At 43.0% G+C, this 17536-nt stretch overlaps 2 protein-coding genes across 6 annotated transcripts; one reads left to right on the top strand and one right to left on the bottom strand.

The window, feature by feature from the left end:
• Positions 1–1757: 1757 nt before the first annotated feature.
• Positions 1758–14559, bottom strand: arel1 (apoptosis resistant E3 ubiquitin protein ligase 1). 5 transcript variants are annotated; one of them, XM_035610124.2, is made up of 23 exons: positions 14497–14514; positions 13681–13772; positions 13374–13601; positions 12750–12918; positions 11413–11633; positions 10817–10888; positions 10372–10598; positions 9951–10188; positions 9689–9858; positions 9318–9498; positions 8910–9154; positions 8720–8797; positions 8142–8283; positions 7919–8040; positions 7739–7814; positions 7461–7570; positions 7167–7346; positions 6700–6825; positions 5698–5827; positions 5525–5583; positions 5343–5432; positions 5075–5250; positions 1758–4111 (listed from the first exon to the last, which is right to left on the bottom strand). In XM_035610124.2, exons 3-23 carry the CDS (start codon positions 13519–13521, stop codon positions 4009–4011), a joined length of 3063 nt encoding a protein of 1020 aa, XP_035466017.1. In that variant the 5' UTR covers positions 13522–13601; positions 13681–13772; positions 14497–14514; the 3' UTR covers positions 1758–4008. The 5 variants fall into 5 exon arrangements, with proteins under 5 accessions (XP_035466017.1, XP_035466018.1, XP_035466019.1 ...); XM_035610125.2 differs by lacking the exon at positions 13681–13772 and having other exon boundaries at positions 14497–14559; XM_035610126.2 differs by lacking the exons at positions 13681–13772; positions 14497–14514 and adding an exon at positions 14470–14487.
• On the top strand, positions 14515–17282 carry fcf1 (FCF1 rRNA-processing protein). Its single transcript, XM_035610129.2, has 8 exons — positions 14515–14653; positions 14946–15010; positions 15124–15195; positions 15282–15430; positions 15546–15618; positions 15718–15805; positions 16824–16918; positions 17030–17282. The coding sequence occupies exons 1-8, from the start codon at positions 14651–14653 to the stop codon at positions 17076–17078; spliced, it is 594 nt and encodes a 197-aa protein (XP_035466022.1). The 5' UTR covers positions 14515–14650; the 3' UTR covers positions 17079–17282.
• The last annotated feature ends 254 nt before the right edge of the window (positions 17283–17536 follow it).

Raw genomic sequence — 17536 nt, 5'->3', positions numbered from 1 at the left:
TCCAAATTGGCCCAGTCATCACAGATGATGAATACCTGCAGCCAATCCAGTTGGCGGGTAATCAGCGGCGTCCAATCAGGTAATGAGGACCTGCATGTTGGAATGGGAAGCAGACAACCCCAAAGGCTGTCTAGCAGGAAGGAGGGAGAGAGCGGTCATGTACTAAAGATACTTCCAGCGTGCCACATTTGTGCTCTCTGTCCTGTGAAGATCACTAGGTCTGTGGACAATTAGGGTTGATCACAAGAGAAACTGATGGACATCTCCTCAGAGGCAGGGTGTCTGACTCAGCGATGAGGAAATGAGGCACTGCATTTTCGATCATGTAAATTCCTTGGTCCGAGGAGAACCACCCATAAATTGACTCCCCCAGGAACTTGGCAACCCCCAAACCCCAAAACCGAGCTGCAGTCAGGTCTGGAGATGTTTATGGAAGAGTACATGGAAAATTTGTCAGAGAAACATGTTTTCCCAGGGAATTAGTATCATCAGATGAATTTACCAAAAAATGCACAGTGTTGTTGCTGAGAGATCTCCCACAGGTTCTCTGGGGGAAGGAGGACTGTTCCAACATGGTACATTATTCCCGGTGAGTGCCAGAGGATGACTTTCTGATTTGTGGTCCCTCTTTAGCGAGCATTCCTGGGGGAAATTCGAGAGAGACCATTATGCAAATCCACAGGTGCATGCCAAGACCGAAGAACTGGACTCCCGACTCCAAGTACTTCAAGATGCCTTTCTGCCCACTCCTGATAGTGTTCAGACCTCAGCGTGGGGAGACACGCCAGGAACATGTGGGTGTAGTGTGGAGGGCCCTGCATGTCCACAGCCTCGGAGCAAAGCAATTAAAAATCAATTCTTACACGCAGAGTTCATTATCACACAAGTCATCACATCTTAAACTGATGCGGCTGTCGGTTCTGCCACCATCTCGAAATGGGGAAAAGAGAAGCGAGCCGGGTTTCACCCTTTCACTTTCAGCAGTTAGGTTTCATCGCATTCCACACACACACACACACACACACACACACACACACACACACACACACACACACACACACACACACACACACACACACACACACACACACACACACACACACACACACACACACACACACACACACACACACACACACACACACACACACACACACACACACACACACAGCGAAGCTCTCAAATGATTGATTTCATTAAGCCTCCAGCTGACGTGAAACCAGCAGGTTTTAATGGACCTTGTTTATTTTCATGTGTCTCATGAGGTATGTTGTACTGTATAGTGTGTGGGGGGAGGCGGCAGGGGTGAGACATGTCTGTAACGGGAGGGGATTCAACCCGTGTTGAGGACTTTAAGTGTGAAGGGTCGGCTGAAGAGGAGGAAAAGCCCCTCATCGTTTAGCCCTGCTGTCCTCCTGCCCCCAGGGGCTGACAGCAGGAGAGGCAGGTTACCCTCTACTCATGTCACGTGTGGAGCCACTGCCCCCTTGTGTTCAAAACATGAACTCTGCTGGACGACAGCTTCTAAATTCTAGTGTTGCTAAACTTTTTGTCACAACATAAATATTTTTGTGTTGGCCTGCCTTTGACAACAAAGATTTGTGTCTATTTGTATTTAAAAAGATAGTAGAACTAAAGATAGTAGTACTTTTACAGCCTCTTTTCCAGCTTCAGCAGGATTTGTTCTCATGTGTGATCCAAAAGTGCCGAACACAATCCAAATGCGATGCACAAAGAGTGAGGTGAGGTGATAAGAATCCAGTCCATCATTTTTTATTCCCATAAACAAACGGACCGTCTGCAGTGCAGAGAATCTCAAACATTCATCAGCAGATGCTTGCTATTAAAAAAGAAAGAAAAAAAGAAAAGAAAAGGAAAAAAAAGTACCCCAGCTTCAAAGTCATAGGCAAATATTTCACAATATCTACATTGCTAAAAGTCACACTCGTGGCGAACTAACCCAGAATCCTTCCAAGCTTTAAACAGAGTAGTAGATGCTCATGGAAATCAAAACAGTACACAAGAACATAAAACTACGGGACAGGCCTCCTTCAAATTTGTTTACAATGGTCGTGTCATCTAAGGGAACTTCATCTAACACATGTAAAGCTTAAACTACGTTCACTACAGATAAGTTTGATATCAGACACTGGTGCTGAAAACGAACCCTTAACTAAACCTTTTCCAGAAGCATTTTTTTCTGCCCTCCTCAGCACATCAGGTCAACATTGCACAACCCAAACACACAAAATCCACAGACCCTCTGACAAAACCTCTGAACACTGTGAAAAGACCAGGTACAGCACAAGCCAACGCTCACCAACATCCCACTGCACCGAGTCAATGCAAATAATCCCAGCCTGTGCTAACGGACACCTGCGGTCAAAATGTGACGTTTTCTCCTTTTCAAAAAGTTTAACCTCTTGGTGGAAGAGTTAAACTTTTACTGCCAACTGTGAGTGCAATGTGAGGAGTGGAGCTGAATTCAGATTTGTGCTCTGTGGGGAACTTCTTCCAACCAAAAAAACGCCATATGGAGGAATGAATCATTTTGCGCTTTCTTTTTTTTGCGTCCGAGTCTAAACACAGATCTCTACTACAAAACGTTCTGACTGGCAGCACACACTATTATAAAATGGCTAATGTACATGTAAACTCTGGAACAGTGACGCAATCCCGAACAGAAATTACAAAACAAACAAACAAACAAGAAAGCAATTGTGTTGGCTCAGGATAAAGACAATGCTAATAGCATTACAAATAAAAATCATGATGGAAAAACAAATGGTATAATGCTGAAGGTCTGTGTCAAAATGGCTGAAGGTTGTACAGTCTGGGGTTGGAAGGAAACATGTGCATGAACACATTAACACCTGTGTCGGGGGATGCATATGTGGCTTCAGAGATTCTGAGGTAAACCCACAAGAGGCTGTGTGCAAACAGCGTATATAACAAAAACAGTTGTTATACACGGGCTCTCCCCCAACAGCAAACCAACACTCACATCCACAGTGAACCCTGTGGGGGGAGGGGGGCAGAACTGTAAAGCAGAAATGTCATAATAATTAATACATATCATTGTTGACTATGTTCGTCACCTATGCACCACCCTGGATACAATCAGAGGCAAAGGGCATGAATAAGGCAGGTTATGAAACATAACAAAAACACTTACAAACATAAGTTCCAACAGTATGGGTCAACATAAATGTCTCTTTCCAAGACACAATAAGTTAAAAACATGTATAAACAATAGTAATTACTTGGCTCCTTTTTAAAACTCATTCATCTCGAACAGAAGAAACAAAAGAACAACTTATAGACATTATATAAACTCTCAACCAACGATAAAGCAAATCCCCTCTCCTCAAAGGTCAAATGAAACGGTAATGAGATGAAAAAAGGTGTGAATGCATACTAGTATGTACAAGTATTGACATAAAAGAGTGATATTAGATATTTACATACAAACATCAGTCCCTGATCGATTAAGGCCAAAGTGCTGTGGATTCACGCGTCGCCCACATCCCATGTAGGGTGCTGCTGCACTTAAGTGTTCCTCAGTTTGCACGTTGCAAAAGAAGCGTTTATACAGTAATACTCAAGGCCTTTGCTCTAGCATAATCTGCTTGTCAAACATATAAAACTTTTAGCTTTCAGAAATAAAACTCAACCCAAACCTCACCGTTTACAGCAGTCCAACGTATCCATTCCTTTTTCTTCTTTTTCCTTTTACAAAAACAAGATATTTTTCGTTTTACACAGTCGCACTGGAGTTCACGCGACCTGAGTCCTGATTCCAGCTCCCTGCGACTTCCTGCAACGCCCTCTCGTCCTGAGAGAGAGTATTCGTAGGGAGTCTGGGTGATTCTTTGTCAAGAAGCCCCAACTGTTAAATGCAGATGAATGCAGAGAACTGGTGCACTGGCGGAGGGCAGCGCTGGCGGAGGGCAGCGCTGGCGTCCTCCTGCACGAGTGGAACCACAGTGCCGGGTGGTGGTGGAGATGTCAGAGCATGCCGAAGCCTTCGCTGCCCTCACTGATGGCAAGCTTCAGCATCTTGTGCAGTTCCTCGTAGGAATCGTAGGTCGGGAGGCACAGCTGGTTAAAACTAGACAGAGACCACAAAGAGACGGCTGACGTCTAAACTCTGATGATATTTATACATTATGCTACTTGATTGAATGTTGTTATTCTCCATTTTTCTTACTGCTAACAAATCATAGACCAAAAATTTGTCCCAAGACAACAGCACTAGTTTCTCCTGTTAAGAAATGTTTGCTACAAACAAATACAGTTAGGAAGGAAACTCGTGCCGTGCCCTTTCAAAACATGCCCGTATGGGGCCCCAGTTTCCAAATAGGCATATTAATCGCGTGATCTGACATGACCGCCGTGATTACAGTCGAGCATTTACCGGCGAAAAAGAGTTTGGTTGTTGTCAGTAAACGTTGAGTAACGTTTCAGTGAACTGACTTGACATTGAAGATCGTGATCCTGAAGGGATTGCTCAGGGCTTCGGCTCTTTTCCATCCATAATAAGTCTTAGTGGCAGGAGAGGCAAAGAGAGATGAAAGACTCTTCGGGTCAGAGGAGGCTAACGGAACATAATATTGGTGTGTGTGACTTACTATGTGGGTTTGCTTACTTGGTAATGGGAGGGTTTGTGTTGCTGGTGGCTTAGGCCAGCTCTAAAATGAACGATGGGGGTCTTTGTCTTACAGTGTGAATGCCTGTTATGGTGTGTGTGTGTCTAGTGAATGCTAATGTAAAATGGAACAACTGTTGCAAATGAGCAGTGGCCCATGGATAAAGGCACACTTGGTCTACAGTATCCTTTTTTTTATGTACTTCAGTCAGTGGGATTGAAACAGACAAGAGTTTCACAGTCAAAGCGGAGAAGTCAATACACAATGGTAATTGAAGGGGTTTATGCATATATCTTCAAGGTTGAATGCACTTATTGTAAGTCGCTTTGGACAAAAGCTTCAGCTAAATTAATGTAATGTAATGTAATTCAACCAACAACACCAGCTTTACTCTTTGAGTACATCTGCCATGCTTTCCTACTCACCAGGTGTGTGCAGTGGGCAAGGTGCTGTGTGTGGGGGCGGCGATGATCTGGAAGGAGGGGCAAAGGGTGTTGAATCCTCCAGGGGGGAGCTGAGAAGAGCCGGTGGTGAACTGCAGGAGACGAGCCAATTCCTCCTGCGTGAAGCTGGACACCACGGCCCAGAACCACTTCATCACCTGCAGCAGGAGGAAACAACAACGCTCAGACATGTTCACCAGTGGTCTGATGCAACGACAAAGGGAGGACGGAGAGTTTTTCTATGACGTACTTTCTCTCTGAAGTGCCACGACCCCCCGACAATCACAGCATGGGCCTTGAAGTCCTGCACGTTTATATCGCCGGTGCCACACATCAAAAGCTGAACAGGTCCAAAAGGGGAAAAAAAATGTTTTTATCCTGTGGTGTTGTAGAAGATTAAGATGATTTGGTTATAAACATCACTTAACATACCTCCAACTCATTCTCATCAAATATGGCTAGCAGGTTTTCTGGAACCAGTTCGTTCAAACCTGCAATTAATGAGGAAATTACAGTAATTACGCGTACAGTACCGGAGGACCACGAATTAGAGGAATTGGCAAAAAAAAAAATATGGCAGAATGCAGCTTAGCTATGTCCCTCACCTTTCAGGAAATGTTCCACCTCCTCTCTCACCTGACTGGCCAGTCTGTACTGGGCCAGCAGGTTAAGATAATGCATCTTATTGTCGTTGGTAACAGCGATCTGAGCTCCCCCTGATATCAGCTCCACCACCTGCAAGAGAACATGTGGCAAGATATACAGAAATAAATATGAAACAATAAAACAACAAAACAGATTGAAATTCTATATCAAAAAGATAAGTCAAGGCATGATTGCTGAGACTGTATTAGAATATGTGAGAGTTGAGAGACTTTCTTGTACATGTATGTTTGGCTGTCACAGCCTTATTATAAATGTCAAATGGACCAGTGTGTAGGATTTAGTGGCATCTAACTGTACACCCAACTGTATATACCTCTTTCCTCACCCCTCCCAAGTGCGTCTGAGAACCAACAGTTCCCCTGAGGTAACGTTAAAAACCCTCCGTAGAGCCAGTGTTTTGTTTGCTCCGTTGCGAGCTACTGTGGAAACACGGCGGTAAGACGTGGTGCCCTCTGTTGAAGAAAGGTCCTGCTCCCAATGTAAATACAAAGGGCTCATTCTTAGTTAAAGAAAACAGAATTATTCTAAGTTTTAGGTGATTAGACACCAATGAAAACAGAATTATGAATATTACATTCAATTTCTGCCAGTAGATCCACATACACCCTACACACTCGACCTTGAATCGATGTAGAAGACAAAAAAACAACAACAACAACAACAACCAACATATGCATCTAATTAAAAGGAGGAGTTTGAGCTCTGTTTCTGCATGGGCCGTTACACAACCAGTTGTTGTGTGGAATCAGATAACTTAGCAACAAAGTTTAAAAAAGGTTTGAAACCTTTAATGTAAACTCACCACTCCCCCTCTTTAAGAAAAACAAGAAGCTTGCCAAACAAGCAATACGGTTCCTTTTGCTTGGTTTATTGCTCCTATCTGCTGTGAAATGACATCAGGCCTAAAGGGGGCGGTTCCTTTCCAAAAAGCGTTGCCTCACCTTCTCCAGCTGTCCCGACTTGCTGTACTTCTCCTCGGCAAACACCAAGTCCATTTCACTCACGTCATTGTTTAGGATGAAGCAGACTTTAGTTTTGTAGAACTCCTGGTCGTCGGCCTCAAAGTACTGCGTGTGGGAAATAAAATGAAAAAACACAGCAAAATGACGTTTTTTTTAAACAAACATGACATTTCATCTGCTTGGTGGAAGTAAAAAAAAGGGGGTTGGGTTTGACTGTAGTTCTCAGCTTTGAAATATTAGGAAGTAGACGTAAGTAGTAGAAGTAAACGGTAAAACACACTGGCTGGTTCTCCATTAAATAAATAATACCAAGAAACAAAATCAGGTTTCCTGGCTTCGCGAGGAATGTTTAAGTGATGAGACAGAGCAGAGGGTAAACAATGAAATAAGATCTCCCAACTTCTGAGGAACAAGTCTTTTCTTTGGAAGCGTATTATGTTCCATACCTTGTAGTTCATCCTAAGGCCGATGATCTGCGCCAAGAAGGAACGCGTGAAGCGAGCTCGGACCAGCTGCTTGTAGGCTCCACCCAGGGCAGACTCGTACAGGCACTTCCCGACAACGCGGCCCGCAAACTCATACATCTTGAGACGCAGGTGGGGCGGCTTGTCGGCGTTTGGGTGCACCTGCGAGATAAATGTTCATTTCCTTATTTTGCATGTTCTGCATGTGGTTTAAGAGAAGACAGAACATCTGTGATTCGTTTTAAAAGGTGGAGGTTGTTAAAAGGGCCATCTTACAAGGCCCTGGTTGTTGTCACTGAAGCGGGTGAACAGCTGGTTGGAGGTGTCGAAGAGGGTTTTGCAAATCAGCTCAAACCACTCCCTGCGAGGGCCTCCCCAGTCCAGAGCTGAGGACACATGTCAAGCCTTTTAGCAGCACATTAACGAATGACTGTGTCAGAAACTTTTAATTTATTGTTTTAAGTCGCTGCTATCCAATTCTCAATACTGGATTAGAGCTAATACACTGAACACAAGCTGAAGCTCGCTGCATTGTACTCAGAGGTTTTGTTTACCTTCCTCGTCCTGGAACACGACCTCAAAGTTCTTGCCCCAGTCGGACACTGAGAAGTTCCTTGTCGCCTTCAGGGACTGAGCAGCAGGCGAGAGGATAAATGAGAGTCAAGTTCTCACTGGGGGCCTATTTTCAAAATATAGTATGAAACAGCTTCAAAATACAAGAAAGCACTACTCACTGAATCTAGGATGGAGTGCCGAGTGATCTTTAGGCAGGTTTTGGTGCGAGGTTTCTTGGAGTGGATGTGTCTGAGTTCGCGTTGGAAGAAGTTCACCTTGTCTTGGAACGTTTCTGAGCCACCTGTGGATGACGGCATCGAATTACTGCTGTGTGCGCACGGCGGACCGTGTGTATCAAGTGATGGCAGAGGCAAAGTTAGTCACACCAGACTGAAAACAAACCAATGTTCTTGTGCAGGAAGCGGATGAAGGTGGCGGCCATGATGTTCCTGTCTTTGCAGCCAAGCTCCACAGGCGGCTGTATCCCGTCGTCCACCACTAGAGTTAGGTACTTGTGAATGGGATCAGGACCATAATAGGTAAACTGAAAAGAGAGGTGAAGAAAATGAACATGAAAAGCCTCCAGTTAATCCAAAATGCTGCAGCACAAGTTCTGACAGGAACTAGAAAAAGAGATGATATTTCTTCTGTGTTAGCATCCTCAAGAAATTCAGAATTGAATTCCATCACATCTTAACGAGCTCATAGTTCCTTTCTATCCAAAAAGATCTCTCTCTCTCTCTCTCTCTCTCTCTCTCTCTCTCTCTCTCTTCTCTCTCTCTCTCTCTTCTCTCTCTCTTCTCTCTCTCTCTCTTCTCTCTCTCTCTTCTCTCTCTCTCTCTCATGTAAAATGCCTTGAGATTTGGCACTATATAAAATATTTGTAATAAATTAATTCGATCTAACTGAATATGGTGAGTTTGTCAAAACAAATATGAGAGGCTGGTTCTACAAGGTTTGCTGACATCTCTTCTGCTTACCTTTGTTCCTGGACATACTCGAAAGGTGAAAAGGCGCCACGGAATTATTTTCAGGTAGAACTCCTTCACGGATAGTTGCTGTTTGACATAAAGGTCAACTTCATCTCAAATGATCGCAAAAACACATCTCTTTCATTTTCTAATATTTCCAAAAACCCCAAAACCTAAAGAAGTAAAAAATCAAACCTACCTTTGGTGATATGTAACAGTAGACCTTTTTTGGTTTCTTGACTTTTTCGGGTTGTCCCTCCACAGGAGAGTCATGCTCATCCTCCTCTTCGCCCATAGAGGGCCTCCGCTGGGGGGCCAGCAAAGAGGAAGCTGGTAACTGCCACGACGAACTGCTGTAGTTCCCACTGCTGTAAAGGTATGCCTCAAAGTAGATACTGATGCCTGGAGTGGACACATTCTTCTCCACACAGGCCTTCTCATTCTCTGCAATATGTAATGACATTATATGTATTAGGCTCTGAAACAGAGGCCAACTATAAAAAATAATCTATCTCTATCAAAATATCTATTAAATGCATTTAAAACGTCATTAGGAATACATTCTTGGTTAATTTCTGCTCTAGGAGTGTATTTTTCTTCTGCTCACCACTGAGAACAATAATGTCAAATTCCCCATTGCTGAGCGGCTGGTCCTTGTAGGAGATGCGGGCCCGGAAACACCCCGTCTTCCTCAGGGTCAGTCTCAGCAGAACCTGGCACTGCTGCTTGTTGAGTGAAACGGATTTACTGTAGCACCCCTCCAGACTGTCGTCATCCACTGTGCCCAGCTGGAAGAGAGGGAACAATTTTGGGGAATTACCGGTAAGAACCTGTTCTGCTGTGAGGCCAGCGACTGTGCAATTAGGAACAGAAGTTTGAAAAGAAAGACTGGCTTTCATTTTTTTTATCGTTATAATCAAGAAATAATTCTTGAAAATACAGTATAATGGATAACAGAAAATGGGTTGGTTCCCTTACAGGGTGTACATGCACGCTGTAGTTGGCTTCATCCGTGAGCGATGTGGAGTTACTGGTGGGGTTTCCATACTCGTCCCTGGGCTCAATCTGCAAGGTGTGCTGCTGGCCGTTCACCAGGACCAGGGTGGAGAAATGGTAGGCTATCTTTGTTTTGGATGGGACAACTGTACCTGAAGTGAACAAAAAAGTACTCAATCAGTAATAGAAAGTTGTATACGATTAAAGGGCAAAATAAAGGTTGGCTCTAGTGCAAAAGTCATACCTGACTGGAATATCTTGTAATAAGGGCTGTAGGCCACATTGAGGCCGCCCAACTTGACCGCGACCTCATAGCGTCCAGCCTTGCGCACTGTGAAGGTCACTTTGACCACATTGGACTCTGGTTCTTGCAGAACCTCCTGTGTAACAGGGATGTCCAGAGCCAATTCAATATGGCTGATGTTGACCCTCAGTCCCACAGGTCGATGCGCTGGGAAAGGCTGGCCATTCTTATAGAACAGCTGAGCGGACAGACATACAAAGCACATCATAGAGTCAGTTTTTACATTTCTGAACATAATTTTACTGACCAAATATCCTTGACACAGCTGCATGCACAAGCCACTTGTAAGAAATTCAGTGACACGAGAAACAAGAAGCAGAGAACATCTTTTGCTTGGACACATTAGGGAATCATCCATCACCTGTACTCTGAAGCTCATAGTCTGTCCCACTTCCTGCGGCTCCTTCCAGTCCCATGACACCTTGCAGGAACGTGGGTCCAGGTAGTTGCCCCGGACGTAGTCGTAGATACTGCGGTCACCGCGTCGCCCTGGATCCTCATTCTGCAGGAAGCTGACGACCCTCGCTGCAAGCTCACAGAGGAACTTGATAGTGAAGACAAACGCTATGATGGAAACAGTAATTCCACCTGCAGCGAGAAGGGAACAAGTGCAAGGGACAGTGTGCTGGAAGTTAGTGGATTTACTGGTTAGTTGAAAAATATTGGAAAAGGTGGATGGGACCAACATTTTACAGCGAATCCTCAGGCTATAAACTACTACACAGCCATTTGTAGTTGCACCATGTCACGGACAAAGTATGTGCTCGAAGGAGGAGCAATTCCAGTAAAGCTAACAATGGACTCACCAATCACGTAAAACATGAGGTCCCTTATCAAGAAGCACAGTGCCACAGTACAGCCAAATATCAGAGCTCCCGCTGAAAAGACAAGAAGATAATGTACCAATTAATAATTCAAAAGTAACCAAAAAAACTAATGTAAAATGCAGACAATGCCCACTTCCTACTCTGGACTTGCTGTGTTATTTGTCATGGTTATAGTTTCTTTTAAGATGTTGTTATTCGAGTTTACAACCCCGGCAGCAATAAATGCTAAAAAGGGTGTAATGTGTGTGGCCAGTTTGGAAAGTTAAATACCGCAACCTGGGCAAGAACACCAGTTGTGCATTAGGAAGCATATAATCTAACAACGTTTATTTATTTTATTACTTATATCTATCCTCAATATGAGTTAATTCTGTGTGTTTAGAATCGAGAAAAGGACAGAAAAATACAAAAACAAACCCACTTTTGAGCAATCAAATGATCTGTGACTCTTATAGTAACATTTAACAAAACAGTAACAGTCCATCTTGTGTTTTTGTCTTATATGATCTATTAAATACCTGAGCTGCAGCTCCAAACTAAAACCATTGTGAGGCAGAAAATGATAAGAGTCTCACCGATTGACCACTTCTCATTCAGACGCCTCACAGCAAGGCTGTGCACCAGCCGGATCTCGTAGTCCTGGTCTCGACGGCCCCTGGAGGTCTTGAGGATCCTGATGCCCGTGGACAACTTTATGTAGTCTTCGTAATAGTAGCCCCAAGCAGCTAGAGACAGCTGCAGTTGACTGTCAAACTGAGACAGATCGTCCAAATTCATACAACCTAAGGTCTTCAGTCTACAGTGGAAAACAAAAGTGAAACCATGTGAAGTAGATGATTGACAGGAATGATAACACGCCTTTCGGTAGCAAAATAAAGCAAATGCAGCCTTGGTAGCACTGCTAAATATTATTCAAAGTCTAATGAGCAAGACTACAGACTCTAGTGCATGCCCCACACACAAAAAGCTTTATCTCTGGTTAAAACTCAGCATGAAAAAAACCATGTGAGATGTTTTGGCATGTTGCAAAAATACTTTGCCTTACTGAAATAGTTGAGACAAAAACATTCAGCAGAGGATCTTAACCCCGTGAAAGGATCTGACATTGCTTTCTTTATCTTGTGCCAAGCTAAATATTGATTTTACAAGCATTACACAGTTCACAAAGTGTGATGTGTCCGATTATCTACCCTTTGAAATACAGTGAATCAAAATCAGCAACGTCGGCAGCGACAGCATTACAGTCGTGACCTTCAGAAATGTGATGTATCTCACATTATCTTCCCTAGAAACCTACTTTGTGTTTTAGAAACACAACTGACCTTTGGAATCATTACAATGGCCTTGTTCTTAAATGTAGGCAGGACAAACGGGCACTATATATATATATATATATATAATATAAACCAATAACTGGTGATCCTAGTCGGTTCCTACTTCATCAATGGGGATCCATCCAACACACACACACACACACACACACACACACACACACACACACACACACACACACACACACACACACACACACACACACACACACACACACACACACACACACACACACACACACACACACACACACACACACACACACACACACACACACTGCTGTGGGGTCTCAAAATAACAGCCTCTAAAGAATAGTTTTTTACTGCAGTGACATCTGAAACCCTGTCAGCAAACACGGTGAGACTGCCCTCAAGTGGACATACATACATAAACAGAGCCTTTGTTAACTGTGACCATAACCACCTAACCAATTCAACATTTTGAATAAAAAACATTAAAAAAAAACTATGCCAGGAAAAATACATTCATGCCAACAAGTAATTGTATCTGAAAATGGAAGGTTGCTCACGTATGTGCCAGATTGGTGCAAATGCTGAAGTTAAGACCTTTCATTGCTTACGTATGGTAATAGTGCTCCAGGTTCTGGGAGTAAAGCCACTCCTGGAAGGCAAAGTCTCGGAGCAGCTGGATGTGGGCCTCTGCAATTTCCCTCCAGCGCTGCTGTTCCCTCACCACCTCTTCCAGGCGACTCAGTACACTCAGACTCAGCTCCTCCAGTGTCTGTACATCTGGATGACACATGGACAGCACATAAAAATCCACGCGCACATACCCGCCAGCAAATCATCATCAAGGCATTATCATTAAAGTCTATTACAATGAGTATTTAAGTCAGTGCTGATTGTCTGTACATGCCACTTGCATCTCATAAGCCTGAATATTTTGTGTTTCAAAACCAAAAAATGACCAGGTTCAAATCAATAAGCAATTCAATCTTGTTGCATTGAACGTAGCTCAAATTAAGTTAAACACGACACTTATCCCCAGTATTTCTGCAGAAACTAAGAGAGTTACTGGATAAGTCCGTGGTTAGAGAAAATATTCTCAACACAAAATGTAATTTTCAGCAAAAAGTATCTGTCTTGCAGAAGTTTCCATGCGCAAATTACAGAAGCTACATCTTCTCACTTGAACCATCGACCGAACACTTGTGCTGTACCGATATGAAACAACAGCCACTGACCGTCAAATAAGTGGCCGTACTGAGAGAGCCTATGTCCTTGGAGCCATTCCTCAATCTGACTCTCCTTTCCTTTCTTCCAGCGCACTTCCCAGAAGAAGATCCACGACACTGAGCAGACGAGGAAGGTCAGGAAGAAGCGGCGGTCCATCAGACCATCTTTCAGCCTTCACGCAGACCTCTCCGTGCTCAAAGGAAACGTGACATGCACCAGGAAGCTAGTCAAGTGTCCTACAATAGAAGAACAAAAAACTGCTCATGCCTCAAAGCTGCCCAAACCCAAAAAAAACAATTAAACTAAAATAAATACCGAAGATGGAACAGCTCAGGCTCCCAGGTGATGGATTCTAATGAGGAACGCTGGTCAAACAGATGGGGAATGGTTAAGCCTGCCAGCTTCAACTGTAAACGTCTCTGCCAAGGAAGCATGAATATTTAAGTGTCGCCCCGGAGAAGAGCAGAGGCTGATGGAAGAATAACATCACATGTAATCCGCATCACTGAAATATGCATGAACAACTTGGCTTAAGCGTGGCAATACAACTCTGACCGGGCTCTGCCTGCTAGCTGTCACAGTCAGGGAAACTCGGTCGACTAGAGTTGAAGTACACGCATAAATCCCCTGGAACAGGTCCAGACGATGGTGCTGCTGCTGAGGACGCGCTCTCTGTCGGCAGTGTTAGCTCATGTGTCCAAACCTTGTCAAATGTCCTCCACTGCCACTGTCGTGAGCGACCACAGGGGCGAACAGCACAGTCTTCAACTCGACTCCACTAGTACGTTCACACCGGACAGTCGCTCGACTGACGTTTCAAAATGAAATAATACAAAAGCATCATCGGAAAGCAATTGTCGCGGGTCTATTTACACCCGGAGCGCTCGGTGGAGCTGGAGGCTAACGCCAGCTTCCTGTTAGCATCGCGGGCAGGACGAGCGGCTACAGTGGCGGACGATGCTAACCAAGTTAGCCAACAATCTCTGCGCAATTTCAGAGAGCTCGTCGTTATCGAGTTCCGCATTACAACGCGTCGACAGGGCGCCACTCGCAATAACACGACCACACAACGCTTGGCTGTAGATATATTAAAATGTCTTTCACCTGTGCATATGAACACAAAAAATATACCTTAGTCTGCTGGACATTAGCGTAGCAGCCGGAAAAAAAAAACAGAAACTGCGTCGCGTTTTGATTGCGTCACCGCGAGTCGCGTCGACACACGAGGGGAAGGGGAGAGAGTTGTACTCGGCTAATGATCAGATCTGTTCATCAAAACTGAAGCATGGTAAGTTAGTTGTGTTTGTGTGACAGCTGCCCCGCGACTGTCTTGATAGCTCGTGTCTATGATGTATAATATTTTGTGTATTTTAAATAAGGCGATGGAGCCATTTTGGCAGGCAAGCTATTGAGCTAAGTTAGCTAGCCTAGCCTGCTAGTAAGTGAACTGCACACACAGCGCCAGCTTCTACAGACAAACACTGTATGACTTGACTTTGTTCTCCAGCTTAAAATGTTTAGTATGAACTTTAGATTGTGACCTACGTCCTAACCAATGTGCTGTGTTTTTTGTAACTCAGGGGAAGCAGAAAACAAAGAAGTTCGCTGCGATGAAGCGAATGATCAATCTGAAAGATCACAGAATGTGAGTTGGGGTTTGTTTTGTTCGCTTCTGTGGAGCCAACATCACCACAGGCTCATCGTGGAAGGTAAATGTGTATTCAAGCTTTAGAAGTCCCTTCTTGTTTGTTTTTGTAGAAAAGAGAAAGATCGAGCTAAAGCAAAGGAGAAAAAGAAGAAAGATCCCTCGGAGCTCAAGGAGAGAGAAGTGTAAGTTGGCCACACAAAAGCTCCAACTGGATGATGTCTTGTGGTTTTTGGCTCCTTACCTTGATTTATTTTCCCGCTCTGTGCAGGCAGAAGTACCCATCATGCCTGTTCTTCCAGTACAACACTCAGCTGGGTCCTCCGTACCACGTACTAGTTGACACCAATTTCATCAACTTCTCCATCAAGGCCAAACTGGACATTGTTCAGTCCATGATGGATTGTCTGTATGCAAAATGTCAGTACTCTATTCCAGTGGGAATTATTAATGAGGGTGATCAACTTTTAAAAAAATGTTTATTAATAGTAGTTCAGTAGTAAACTTTTTTTTCCTTTAACCATATCCCATCCAGGTATCCCATATATCACAGACTGTGTGATGGCTGAAATCGAAAAGCTCGGAATGAAGTATAGAGTCGCACTCAGGTACGAGATGCTTGACCTAAAATAGCACCGGGATATCAGCTTTTTTAATTTCTATCCTATTTCAGTCATAACATCTTCTGCTTGTTTTTGTTTTTACAGGATAGCCAAGGATGCAAGGTTTGAGCGCCTGCCATGCACACACAAGGGAACATATGCTGATGACTGCCTAGTCCAAAGGGTAACACAGGTAATATAGTTTAATGTATTTTTGGTGCTATACATATAAATGATTCACCCCACAATATGAACAATAACATGTGTGTCTGATGTGTGAAATAACTGCAGTAAAACGTACTGACACATTAGCCCAACAGTTATTTAAGATGTATTAGTGATATGTAAATCTCAAAAGAAGTAAACTATACTGGCACTAAAGTAATAAGTGGATAGTACAGTATATATTAGATACAATATTAGATAACGAAATACTGATATATATATATATATATATATATATATATATATATATATATATTCTGTTGGAAGGATACTGTGTAACGCACACTGAAAACGAAATTTTCCTAATCTCAATTGTAGTTGCATTAATAGGTCTAGAAGTGAAAACAAGATTTTTACTGGAAGCAGTTGTTAAACCGTGAAAACCTTGTTCCACAACAAATACGGTGATAGTGATTTCATGTACTTACCATAAGCAAAGGCTTAGTTAACATGAACTGGAACGGTGGCAAGTAAAATTCATTCACAAAACTATAGTAAATAATCTAGTAAACACAGAGTCCATAAGAGTAAAATTCAAAGGAGGAAACATAAGCCCAACCATCAATTGCGGTTGAATGTCGTACTTGCCATAAATCGGCCTCAAATAGCTGGTGTCATTGTAAGTTTTGTCGGTGTTAAACTGATTGCAAGAAAACAAATAAAACAAATCAACTATCACAGGACAGCTTTGATAAAGAGTGTTCACAGCAGACAATGCTTAATCAAGGGGATTTTTGGGGAGAAGAGGAAATGTGTCTGTCTCTATTTTCACAGTCAGAGGTTTGACCAAATCCTGGATTTGATAATGTCAGTTATCCCAGTGTCAGTGTGTCATTGGTGGTTGCTAGTAGCAACAACAGAACAACTGAAACCGGCAGCTGGTGACAGAGTAGTCATCATGTCATGATAGTGTGTAAATCTATGTTATGTAACTCAGTTTTGGTACTGAGGGACAGATGTAACTTTCATAAAAATACTTCCAACAGCACAAGTGTTACATCCTGGCGACAGTGGACAGAGATCTAAAGAGACGAGTAAGGAAGATCCCCGGAGTGCCCATCATGTACATCTCAAACCACAGGTACGCCACAAATATATATCATGCTGATTTTGCTCAAAATGTGAATCTTTAACCAAGAGTCAGATCCAACATCATTAACACACTTTTCCCCCTCTCTATTTTTAAATACAGGTATAACATTGAACGGATGCCTGATGACTATGGTGCTCCAAGATTTTAATATTCCTATAGCTGAGCTGGACTTGTAAATGGACTGAAGTTTCCTGTGTAATATTATTTTCCTTTTATGCATATTAAGAATATTGTTTGGTTTCGAATTGTGGTGAGGGTGGGATTGGGTGTGTTTGATGTAACTCAAAATTGCTCGGTGCTGTTTTCCATATAACACCTTTTGTTAAATAAATAAATGAATAGTTCCAATGCATGTTCTTTTCAGTCTTGAGTTGTTTTTTTTATCAACAGCCCAACATGAGACATGACTGTATGAGCAGAGATGCTAATTATTAATGAGAAAGAAAAACCTTGAGCAACTTTAGGTATTAACCGTTGTGTATAAACTTTAAAGCTTCTGTTTTCTTAACAATTTTGAGTATATTAATGTAACTAGTGGAAATGTGTTTTATTGCTTGTGTATTTTATAAATAAATAGAGATGTATAAGGGAAAACATTGTGAAGAG

Source organism: Scophthalmus maximus, chromosome 15 (genome assembly GCF_022379125.1).
Source record: "Scophthalmus maximus strain ysfricsl-2021 chromosome 15, ASM2237912v1, whole genome shotgun sequence".
Lineage (NCBI taxonomy): Eukaryota > Metazoa > Chordata > Actinopteri > Pleuronectiformes > Scophthalmidae > Scophthalmus > Scophthalmus maximus.
Note: the sequence above shows the minus strand (reverse complement) of the source record. Positions and strands in the feature narration are given on the sequence as shown.